The 12,482-nt window shown below is 42.7% G+C and overlaps 1 protein-coding gene across 2 annotated transcripts in view; it reads left to right on the top strand.

Moving 5' to 3' along the window:
* LOC106582685 (copine-5) overlaps positions 1-12,482 on the top strand; it is a 197,548-nt gene that overhangs the window by 147,422 nt on the left and 37,644 nt on the right. For both annotated transcript variants that reach the window (XM_014165981.3, XM_014165982.3), the window contains 2 exons: positions 7,667-7,708; positions 8,550-8,625. In XM_014165981.3, the coding sequence (XP_014021456.1) occupies positions 7,667-7,708; positions 8,550-8,625 (118 nt within the window). The remainder of the gene's footprint in view (positions 1-7,666; positions 7,709-8,549; positions 8,626-12,482) is intronic.

The following is a 12,482-nucleotide window of genomic DNA, read 5'->3' as shown; positions in this document are numbered from 1 at the left end:
TAAATGACAAGTACCAACAGGCTGTGATTTGTAGACAGAGAGTCAAGACACCACACAACCAACAGACTAATTTATTAATATAGCATGTAGATGTACCCTGTCCTCTCCTTGAGTGTCCTGAGAAGACGGGGATGAGAGGAAAGGAGAGGAAATGGGAATGTGGTGAATTTAGCCCGTCCTGCCTACGCTGCCTATATGCTTCAGAGGACATTCCATCCCAGGACCGTCTTCCTCATTAGCATGGTAGTCTATATGAGTCTGTCCGAGTCAAAGCAACTATTTCTTCCGAGGCCGGAGATCGCAAACAGAGCCATGAAATTAGGACTGAAGTGGTGTTGTTTTTCACAAGCTTAGTAGCTCATGTACTCATTCGTAATCTCTTGTGGGGTGTGTTAGGGTATTAGTGAAGGAGACATTTGCCCGTTTGAATCAGCATCTTAAATGAGGTTAGGAACTCCACTTGGAAGATTGGTTTATTAGAGAGACAACATGAGGGTTTTTAAAGCATGATTTCACTGGGAAGACATGACTCACAAGACAGCAACAGATGAAGACATCCTGCCTTGCGTTACTGTTACAGTGTATGTTTGGTCTGGAGTACACTCATTGGAAAAAAAAGGTGCTGTCTAGAATCTAAAAGGATTCTTTTGCTGTCTCCATAGGAGAATCCTTTGGATAACCCCTTTTTGGTTCCACTTGGATCCCAAAAGGGTTCTACCTGAAACCAATAAGGGTTCTCCTAATGGGGACAGCCGCAGAACCCTTTTAGAACTTTTTTTTCTGAGTGTACAGACCTGTTACTGCTTGGCGGACAGTCAAAGAGAGGATGACTGATAGGGCCTGCAGGGCATGGTGTCTTTCATGTTCCTCTCCGACATAACACACACGCATGCACACACACACACACGCATAAGTGATAATGCACGAGAATCCGGTGTTTGAAGGATATATTGGCACGGGGGTTGTTAGGCCCGAGATGAAGTCGAGGGCTGGCAAACCATGTCAACAATGCATAAATTATTTATTCCAATGCTAATTGCTTACAGCATCAATTAAAAACTTGTCACGACTTGTCAAAACAACCATTACAAACCACATTCGTAAAGGACATTCATAAAGGACTTCATTCGGTTATATTATAGGATAGTGTTTTGTTTCAGGGCTGGTGACAAAACACTTTCACCTCTGTGCCTTTTGGAGAAAAAAAAACATTAAATCTGTTTTGTTTTTGTTTTATATAGTTGTTCTTTTTCAATCCATTTTTTTTTTTTTACATTTAAATAAAACACTGGGTCAGCTGATTTAGGAGAAGTTACTATTAACAAATGTATGTAGGATCTGAATCATCATCAACCAGTCATTCGTTCTAAATGTTCCATTGTCATACTGGCTGGCAACGTTCTTATCCCTTGCTTGCTACCTAGCCAACTACGGCTAACTTACAGACACGTCAAAAAGTGCAGCCAGAATAACAGCAAAGTAGCTGCTTTGGCATTTGTTTAAGCTGTTTTCAAGTCACATTTTTTGGGGATACATCCATAACAATGAGCTAATGAGGCGTGATTTCGCCTGGTATAGAAAATATGCTCACTCGTCAGGACACTGTTCAGAGGAGCTAGCCAACAACACAACAAACACAATCACTTCAAACTGAAGCTGGAAAGACTGCAAACAAGCTGCACTTTGTTTCGTTTTACCTTTTTTCAATTGACATTTCTTTGTATATATAGCCATAAAAATTATGCAAGCTGATTCATGATTTCGATTGGCTGTGAAACGCTGCCTGCCTGTCTGTCTCGTTCCGACTTCCGACACGTTCATTACTATGGGACAGCTGGAGATTGAATTTGAATATTCAAACAATGTTGCAAATGTCAGAGAGACAGACAGCAAGGTTTATACAACTCTCCTCTGTTGAAAACGAATTGTTAGTCTAAAAGAAATGTGAGATAATGTCTAGATGCTTTTTATATTGGAGATCCATTTTTTAAAGTGCCTGGCTGGGATGATGAGACAGTGGATTGCGCAGTCAGATTGAACTGCCATCCAGGACCTCTATACCAGGCGGTGTCAGAGGAAGGCCCTAAAAATGGTCAAATCCACCCTAGTCATAGACTGTTCTCTTTGCTACCGCACGGAAAGCGATACCAGAGCGCCAAGTCTAGGTCCAAAAGGCTAAACAGCCCCTACCCCCAAGCCATAAGACTCCTGAACAGCTAATCAAATGACTATCCAGACTATTTGCATTGTCCCCCCCCCCCCACCCTCTTTTACGCTGCTGCTACTCTGTTTATTATCTATTCATAGTCACTTTAACTCTACCTACATGTACATATTACCTCAATTACCTCGCTACTGTTATTTTACTGCTGCTCTTTAATTATTTGTTATTTACATTTTTTTACTTATCTATTTTTTACTTAACACTTATTTTTCTTAAAACTGTTGAGTTTGAAATAGGCATTTTAACGTCATATATTTAGTCGGTGGTAACTTGTGGAATAGACACCTGTTGGAATGCCGTTTTAACCAATCAGCATTCAGGATTAGACTAACCCGTTGTATAAACACACACACACACACTTCTTAGTTGATAGATCCTCTGGGGAAAAGGCTCACAACCTTGAAGATACTGCCACTACAGGTAGAAGAGAGGAGGGGGGAGAGAGATGCAGGGAGCGAGGGAGGGAGGTAATATGTTAGATGTGGCTCTTTTTCTTAGCGGCAGAAAACATCTCTGATGTCTAACATTTTATAGTGGGTTGATGTGGAAATGGGGAGAGTAGGCAGAGGAGGGGAGGGAAGGGGGAGGGAGCGAAAGAAAGACGGAGAGGGAAGTATTTTAGCTGTGCCACTCTTTGGCTCTGATGTCCCTTAGTTAGAATCTCATCTGTGTTTAGTGGGGGCTGGGGGAGAAAGGGGAGCGGGGCGAGACGAGGAAAGGAGAGAGAAAGATTAAACCGAGAGAAGGATGAAGCGATGCTTCTAAAATTTTATAAGTCTGCAAAAAAAAAATCTCAACGGCATCGCGTTTGTCACCCCCATCATCGATTTGTCATCTGCTTTTGGGGAAATGTGACGGCAGGTATTTTTAACCTGAGCAAATTATCATTCGCTGCGGTGTAGCTCCGAATGTTTCCTTCTCATAGATGTAAGTTGATCCTTCCTCTTTTGAAAATATCAGCAACAAGCCATAGGCTCTGATTCTACCGATACAACATTTCTTGCAACCATGCCAGTGTGAAACTTTATCTTAGAGTTCCTAACAGTCATAGATGAAAATGTATTAAAATAAGGTGAAAATATATTTACATTTTTCAAATCCATTACACATGCTTGTGGAGAGTGTTGGATTAGATGTACAGTACCAGTCAGAAGTTTAGACACACCTACTCATTCCAGGGTTTTTCTTTATTTTTACTATTTTCTACATTGTAGAATAATAGTGAAGACAAAAAATAACACATATGGAATCACGTAGTAAGCAAAAAAGTGTTAAGCAAATCAAAATATATTTTATATTTGAGATTCTTCAAAGTAGCCACCATTTGCCTTGATGACAGCTTTGCACACTCTTGGCATCCTCTCAACCAGCACCATGAATGCATTTAAATTAACAGATGTGCCTTGTTAAAAGTTAATTTGTGGAATTTATTTCCTTCTTAATGCATTTGAGCCAATCAGTTGTGCTGTGACAAGGTAGGGGTGGTATACAGAAGATAGCCCTATTTTGTAAAAGACCAAGTCCATATTATGGCAAGAACAGCTCAAATAAGCAAAGAGATACGACAGTCAGTCATTACTTTAAGACATGAAGGTCAGTCAATTCGGAAAATTTCAAGAACTTTTAAAGTTTCTTCAAATGCAGTCGCAAAACCCATCAAGCGTTATGATGAAACTAGCTCTCATAAAGACTGCCACAGGAAAAGAAGACCCAGAGTTACCTCTGCTGCAGAGGATAAGTTCATTAGTTAACTACACCTCAGATATTGCAGTTCAAATAAATGCTTCACAGAGTTCAAGTAACAGACACATCTCAACATCAACTGTTTAGAGGAGACTGCGTGAATCAGGCCTTCGTGGTCGAATAGCTTTAAAGAAACCACTACTAAAGGACACCAATAAGAAGAAGAGACTGACTTGGGCCAAGAAACACGAGCAATGGACATTAGACCTGTGGAAATCTGTCCTTTGGTCTGATGAGTCCAAATTTGAGATTTTTGGTTCCAACCACCATGTCTGTGAGACACAGAGTAGGTGAACGGATGATCTCCGCATGTGTGGTTCCCAACGTGAAGCATGGAGGAGGAGGTGTGATGGCGTGGGGGTGCTTTGCTGGTGACACTGTCGGTCATTTATTTAGAATTGAAGGCACACTTAACCAGCATGGTTACCACAGTATTCTGCAGCGATACGTCATCCCATCTGGTTTGCGCTTAGTGGGATTATTTGTTTTTCCAACAGGACAATGACCCAACACACCTCTAGGCTGTGTAAGGGCTATTTGACCAAGAAGGAGAGTGATGGAGTCCTGCATCAGATGACCTGGCCTCCACAATCACCCGACCTCAACCCAATTGAGATGGTTTGGGATGAGTTAGACCACAGAGTGAAGGAAAAGCAGTCAGCGAGTGCTCAGTATATGTGGAAACTCCTTCAAGACTTGGAAAAGCATTCCAGGTGAAGCTGGAATGCCAAGCGTGTGCAAAGCTGTCATCAAAGTAAATGGTGGCTACTTTGAAAAATCTCAAATCTAAAATGTATTTTGATTTGTTTAACCCCTTTTTGGTTACTGCATGATTCCATATGTGTTATTTCATAGTTATGTCTTCACTATTATTCTACAATGTAGTACAAATAAAGAAAAACCTTTGAATGAGTACTGTAGTTGTGTCCAAAAGTTTAACTGGCCGTGCTGCTGCTCCAGTTCTGACCTGTTCACCGGACGTGTTACCTGTCCCAGACCTGCTGTTTTCAACTCTCTAGAGACAGCAGGAGTGGTAGAGATACTCTCAATGATCGGCTATGAAAAGCCAACTGACATTTACTCCTGAGGTGCTGACCTGTTGCACCCTCGACAACTACTGTGATTATTATTATTTGACCTTGCTGGTCATCTATGAACATTTGAACATCTTGGCCGTGTTCTGTTATAATCTCCACCCGGCACAGCCAGAAGAGGACTGGCCACCCCTCATAGCCTGGCTCCTCTCTAGGTTTCTTCCTAGGTTTTGGCCTTTCTAGGGAGTTTTTCCTAGCCACCGTGCATCTACACCTGCATTGCTTGCTGTTTGGGGTTTTAGGCTGGGTTTATGTACAGCACTTTGAGATATCAGCTGATGTAAGAAGGGCTTTATAAATCAATTTGATTTGATACTGTATGTTGACAGATAGATATTTCAGTGGACCAGAGAAATCATCTTTCTGCTGCTCCCTTGAAAAATAGATTATCATCGCAATGGGACTCATCTGGTTAAATAAAGTATCAATAAAATAAAATCCTCACGACTTGCCCCTTTCATAGTCTGTCAGTTTATAATGAAAAGTACAATCTCTTGTTTCCCTCTCTTTAATATGATCATTATGTTGTTGTTTTTTCCAAGGAATTGTGAGTAATGAATGCTGCTGTTGTCTGTTTAGGAGTGAAACGGGAAAATCACCAAGCCTTGAAATTACACAGCATGGAGCTGCAGAGACCTGGCTTCCTGAGTGTTATTGTCAAGGAGGCTTGTTTGTTTATTAGGGGCTTGAAAAGCCTAAGTGAAAACTAACTAATGACCTTGTTGGTGAGGTGAGGCAGGGCCGTACACAGACATTTGGAGGCCTTTATTTTCTGCAAAATCACACTCACCCCACTGTAAGCAAGATGTTTAGCCTACTGCTCCAAGAGCCAGCAAAGAGGGGTGGGCTATCAATTTATCATGGTGAATGTATATTATGTAAATCAGCTAGTTAGCTATGCTGTTGAAGCAATCGAACTAGTATTTACCGGTGATTTGCGTTTGTTCTGCTGCTGGCATCTTGCTTTTAGGCCTACTAAGAAACAGTCCAGTTGAAGCCTTTCATATGTTCCTGACTGTGAGATGACACATGCAACTCAAAAGGGAGCCACTACTACACTACCATTCAGCAAAGGTAGCTTCTGCCAGCAGGTCGAGTGCAGTGCGCGCTCGTGTGAGGGCAGAATCTTACAAGATTAAAAAATGAGAAATGACCTAGTTTGCAATTCATTTAAATAATAAGAGAGAAAATAGACTACAAGTGAAATAAAAGTTGAATCATTCAACAACAAAAAACAGCAATCTGAAAGGGCACTTTTCTCATAGGAGGGCAAAAGGGCAGGTGCTTAGGTAACCTGATGTGCGTGTGTGCGGCTTAGTTGGTAGAGCATGGCGCTTGCATCGCCAGAGTTGTGGGTTCCATTCCCATGGGGACTAGATTGAAAAAAAAGCACAAATGTGTATTCTCTCACTACTGTAAGTTGCTCTGGATAAGAGCAGGTGCTCAGTCTGCTAAATGACTAAAATGTAAATGTTATTGCAGTCAAAAATGTGATTTCCTGTGTTTTATACAGTATATACTCTCACTACCCACACTCACTATGAGGTTGGAATAATACTGTAAAAAGTATGATTATGATAATGCCCTTTTAGCGTTAGAGCTGTTTGAAAATATCCGCTGACATTTCAGCCTGTTTTGGTGGGATGGTGTTTTGGCCTGCCTGGTGACATCACCAAACGATAAATTAGTTAATAGACCAATAAGAAAGAGCGTACCAAACATCTCTGCCAATAACAGCTAGTTTTCAGTTTTCCCCTCCCTACACAGACCACTCCCAGACAGTCCTATCAAAAGTCTTGCTTGAGACATTTCTCTTTGCTAAGAAGCTATTTTTGTTTCTTTTTGACCATTTTAATTGAAAACAATCACAGTAAGGTTCATTCTTACCCAGACATTATTTGATATTGAGATCAAAAACAGTTGCATTGGACCTTTAAGAAAAGGCTGTAATGATCATTCCTCTCTGTCTTGTTTGATGTTTGTTTAAAGCAGTGCAGAACAAACACACACACACACAATCACGACACCTGCCTCAGGACATGTTCCTCTTTTCAGCTTTGACTGATGAGTCAATCCACAGCGGCAATCTTAAGCAGCTTGAACCCAATTACTCAGAATGTGTGTTTGTGTGCGTGCATTTGTGTTTTCTACAAGGTTCTTAGGACACCCATCTTCTAAAGCATATCTGACCACTCAAGCAAGACATTCCACTATACTAATTACTTCATAAATAATGACCAACAGCCAAAGTTAAATAGCCTACAATAGCTCTATGTATTACTTATAACAATGGACAGATGGTGATTCATTGTTATATTTCTACCATGTCTCTTGTGTGTTACACCCACAAGCCATAGATAGGTGCTGTAGATTGCCTAACATCTGTAACGTGTGTGTTTTCACAATGCAGATATTGATTTATCAGTCTGTAAAGTGAAGCTCAACAGCCTGACCTGAATAGCCTGAATTTTTAACCTTTGACCCCAAATGTCATTTATTTCACCTCCTCTTTCGTATCACATGTTTGACTCTCTGGTCTATGACAACCTTGAGCAAAGGATGCTTCGGTAACATCCGTCTGTTGGTGTGTTTTCTGTCGTTCCAGAACGATCAAGATCGAGGTGTATGACTGGGACCGAGATGGCAGGTGAGTGCAGATGATGGTCGGATGGATTAGGAGGAGAGGGAGGTTCAAGTCAACGGTTTGTAATCAATATGTGTTCTCATGGATTCACAACATTGATTTTGTCTTTAGTAGTCATTGTAATACACTGAACAGCTTCCTAATATTGAGTTGCACCCCCTCTTTCGCCCTCAGAAAAGCTTAAATTCATTGGGTCATGGCCTCTACAAGGTGTCGGAAGCGTTCCACAGGGACGCTGGCCCATGTTGACTCCAATGCTTCCCATAGTTGTGTCAAGTTGGCTGGATGTCCTTTGGGTGGTGGACCATTCTTGATACACACGGAAACTGTTGAGCGTGAAAAACCCAGCAGCGTTGCAGTTCTTGACACAAACCGGTGCGCCTGGCACGTACTACCGTACCCCATTCGAAGGCACATAATTTTTTTGTCACCCTCTGAATGGCACAAATTCACAATCCATGTCTCACGGCTTAGAAATCCTTCTTTAACCCATCTCCTCCCCTTCATCTACACTGATTGAATTGTATTTAGCAAGTGACATCAATGAGGGATCATAGCTTTCACCTGGATTCACCTGCTCAGTCTATGTCATGGAAAGAGCAGGTGTTCCTAATGTTATGTGCACTCGGTGTATGTTTCACTAGTAGTTTATTATTGGTCCAGAGGAACCTGAATGTAATATAGCCATGTTTATCCTATAACTTTCACTAGCTCAAACCTAAATGAATGGTGAAACAAAGTCGTACCGATTATGTTATTGGAATTACGGATGTCTTCCGGCTTCTCCCCGTCCTCCCTCCACCTTCTCTCTCCTGTCTTTTCTCCTCTCTCCTCTCTCTGTCAGCCATGACTTCATAGGGGATTTCACCACTAGTTACCGGGAGCTGGCTCGAGGCCAGAGCCAGTTCAATGTCTATGAGGTGAGCTTTTCTTTCATTTATTTCATCAGAGAGCTTCTGTTAGGGGGTCCTAAAGTTTAGGGCTGCGTCCCAAATGTATTTATTTAACAAGAATCATACCCTTGATGTCCTCTTTTGCAAGGGGGACCTAGGCAAGGTCGGGTGATAACTAATGACACCCCATTCCCTATAGTGCACTACTTTTAACCAGGTCCCATAGGATTAAAATGATGCACTAAATAGGGAACAGGGTGCCATTTGGGATGCAAACTAAAACTCCTCAACTTCAGTCCTCCAGGATCACAGATGAAGTGTCTGTTGTTTTCATCCATGCTGCCTTTTCTTTACGCCTCTGGTCTAAATCAATGGCTAATTGACTGGGAAACCAATGTTACTGTTGTCCTCAAGCATTAGAGTTCTTGAGCAATTAGGAATGTGTATAGAAAGTCTTACCTTATCCTATGACTGTTGCTTTAGGAATGCCTCTGGAAAGTCCTCTAATACCTAACACGTGTATTTGAAGAGACTCTATGCATGACATGCAGGAGGTTCAAAGACAGCGTTACAAATATTTCAATAACCTTACTGCATCACAACTCTCCTCCATCACCCCCCCCCCCCCCCCCACACACCTCCTCCCTGTCCTCACCCTCGTTCACCCTGCTCTATTCTTGTTTATGTGTTTATTTTGCAGTAGAACTAATGAATGCTCCTCTCTGATCCCTCTGGTCCCTACCGACACACACACGAATGCACACATGCAAACACACACACACACACACACAGTTTTGTTCTGTCAGAATTATAGAGAAACCATCTCCGCATCGTATAACGTCAGCAGAGATTTATTCCATGCATTCATAATTCCCTTTGTTTAAGACTGTGTGTGTGTGTGTGTGTGTGTGTGTGTGTGTGTGTGTGTGTGTGTGTGTGTGTGTGTGTGTGTGTGTGTGTGTGTGTGTGTGTGTGTGTGTGTGTGTGGTGTGCGTGTGCGTGCGTGCGTGCTTCTGTCCCCAACCAAGGAGGGCCTACAGTAGCACCTAGATCTTCTGCACAGATTCTGTCAGACTTGGGCCTTAACAGTGAATCTCAGTGAGACAACAATAATGGGGTTCTAAAAAGGTCCAGTTACCAGGACCACAAATACAAATTCCATCTAGACGTTGCCCTAGACAACACAAAGAACAATACCTGCCTCGGGCCTCAACATCAGCACCACAGGTAACTGTGAACGATCTGTGAGACAAGGCAAGAAGGGCCTTCTACGCCATCAAAAGGAACATACAGTACAATGTGCACAACGTAAAACACCAAATAATGCATGCAGAGCAGAATTAGGACGATACCCGCTAATTATCAAAATCCAGAAATGAGCCATTAAATTCTACAACCACCTAAAAGGAAGCAATTCTCAAACCTTCCATAACAAAGCCATCACCTACAGAGAGATGAACCTAGATAAGAGTCCTGGAGCACATTTAGACCCAACCAAATCATGAGAAAACTAAAAGATAATTACTTGACACATTGGAAAGACAGAGCAAAACTGGAATGTTATTTGTCCCTAAACAGAGAGTATACAGTGGCAGACAACATGACCACTGTGACTGACCCAAAATTAAGGAAAGTTATGTACAGACTCAGTGGGCATAACCTTGCTATTGAGAGTGGCCGCCGTAGGCAGACCTGGCTCTCAAGTGAAGTCAGGCTATGTGCACGCTGCCCAAAAAATTAGGTGGAAACCGAGCTGCGCTTCCTAACCTCCTGCCAAAAGTATGACCAGATTAGAGAGACATAAACTCAGCAAAAAAAGAAACGTCCTCTCACTGTCAACTGCGTTTATTTTCAGCAAACTTAACACGTGTAAATATTTATATGAGCATAACAAGATTTAACAACTGAGACATAAGCTGAACAAGTTCCACAGACGTGACTAACAGAAATGGAATAATGTGTCCCTGAACAAGGGGGGGGGGCAAAATCAAAAGTAACAGTCAGTATCTGGTGTGGCCACCAGCTGCATTAAGTACTGCAGTATCTCCTCCTCATGGACTGCACCAGATTGGCCAGTTCTTGCTGTGAGATGTTACCCCACTCTTCCACCAAGGCACCAGCAAGTTCCCGGACATTTCTGGGGGAATGGCCCTAGCCCTCACCCTCCGATCCAAAAGGTCCCAGACGTGCTCAATGGGATTGAGATCCGGGCTCTTCGCTGGCCATGGCAAAACACTGACATCCCTGTCTTGCAGGAAAATCACGCACAGAACGAGCAGTATGGCTGGTGGCATTGTCATGCTGGAGGGTCAAGTCAGGATGAGCCTGCAGGAAGGGTACCACATGAGGGAGGAGGATGTCTTCCCTGTAATGCACAGTGTTGAGATTGCCTGCAATGACAAAAAGCTCAGTCTGATGATGCTGTGACACACCGCCCCAAACCATGACGGACCCTCCACCTCCAAATCGATCCCGCTCCAGAGTAAAGGCCTCGGTGTAACGCTCATTCCTTTGACGATAAACGCGAATCCGTCCATCACCCCTGCTGAGACAAAACCGCGACCCGTCAGTGAAGAGCACTTTTTGCCAGTCCTGTCTGGTCCAGCGACGGTGGGTTTGTGCCCATAGGCGACATTGTTGCTGGTGATGTCTGGTGAGGACCTGCCTTACAGCAAGCCTACAAGCCCTCAGTCCAGCCTCTCTCAGCCTATTGAGGACAGTCTGAGCAATGATGGAGGGATTGTGCGTTCCTGGTGTAACTCGGGCAGTTGTTGTTGCCATCCTGTACCTGTCCTGCAGGTGTGATGTTCGGATGTACCGATCCTGTGCAGGTGTTGTTACACGTGGTCTGCCACTGCAAGGAAAATCAGCTGTCCATCCTGTCTCCCTGTAGCGCTGTCTTACGGACATTGCAATTTATTGCCCTGGCCACATCTGCAGTCCTCCTGCCTCCTTGCAGCATGTCTAAGGCACATTCACGCAGATGAGCGGGGACCGTGGGCATCTTTTTTTGTGTGTTTTTCAGAGTCAGTAGAAAGGCCTCTTTAGTGTCCTAAGTTTTCATAACTGTGACCTTAATTGCCTACCGTCTGTAAGCTGTTAATGTCTTAACGACCGTTCCACAGGTGCATGTTCATTAATTGTTTACTGTTCATTGAACAAGCATGGGAAACAGTGTTTAAACACTTTACAGTGAAGATCTGTGAAGTTTTTTGGCTTTTACGAATTATGTTTGAAAGACAGGGTTCTGAGAAAGGACCATTTTTTTGTTGCTGAGTTTATTTCCCTCAGATTACGCAGACCCACAAAGAAATCTAAAACATATCCAGTGAAGCACAAACACCATTGTAAATACAACCCATATTTATGTTCATATATTTTCCCCTCTGTACTTCAACTATTTGCGCATTGTTAGAATACTGTACATAACCATAATAAAACATTTGAAATATCTCTATTCTTCTGAAACTTTTGTGAGTTTAAAACCTGTTAGGGCTAGGGGGCAGTATTGACACGGCTGGATAAAAAACATACCCGATTTAATCTGGTTACCACTCCTACCCAGTAACTAGAATATGCATATACTTATTACATATGGATAGAAAACACCCTAAATTTTCTAAAACTGTTTGAATGGTGTCTGTGAGTATAACAGAACTCAAATGGCAGGTCAAAACCTGAGAGATTCCTTTACAGGAAGTGGCCTGTCTGACCATTTCTTGAACTTCTTTTCCATCTCTATCATTTACTAAGGATCTCTGCTCTAACGTGACACTTCCCACGTCGTCCATAGGCTCTCAGAGCCCGGGAAAAAACAGAATGTCGTCATTCCAGCCCCAGGCTGAAACACATTATCGCCTTTCTCAAGTGGCCGATCAAGGGAC

The sequence above is a fragment of the Salmo salar genome, chromosome 22 (assembly GCF_965601325.2).
Source record: "Salmo salar chromosome 22, fSalSal1, whole genome shotgun sequence".
Taxonomy (NCBI): Eukaryota; Metazoa; Chordata; class Actinopteri; order Salmoniformes; family Salmonidae; genus Salmo; species Salmo salar.
The sequence above is the reverse complement of the archived record's forward strand: the minus strand, read 5'-3'. Positions and strand labels throughout refer to the sequence as shown.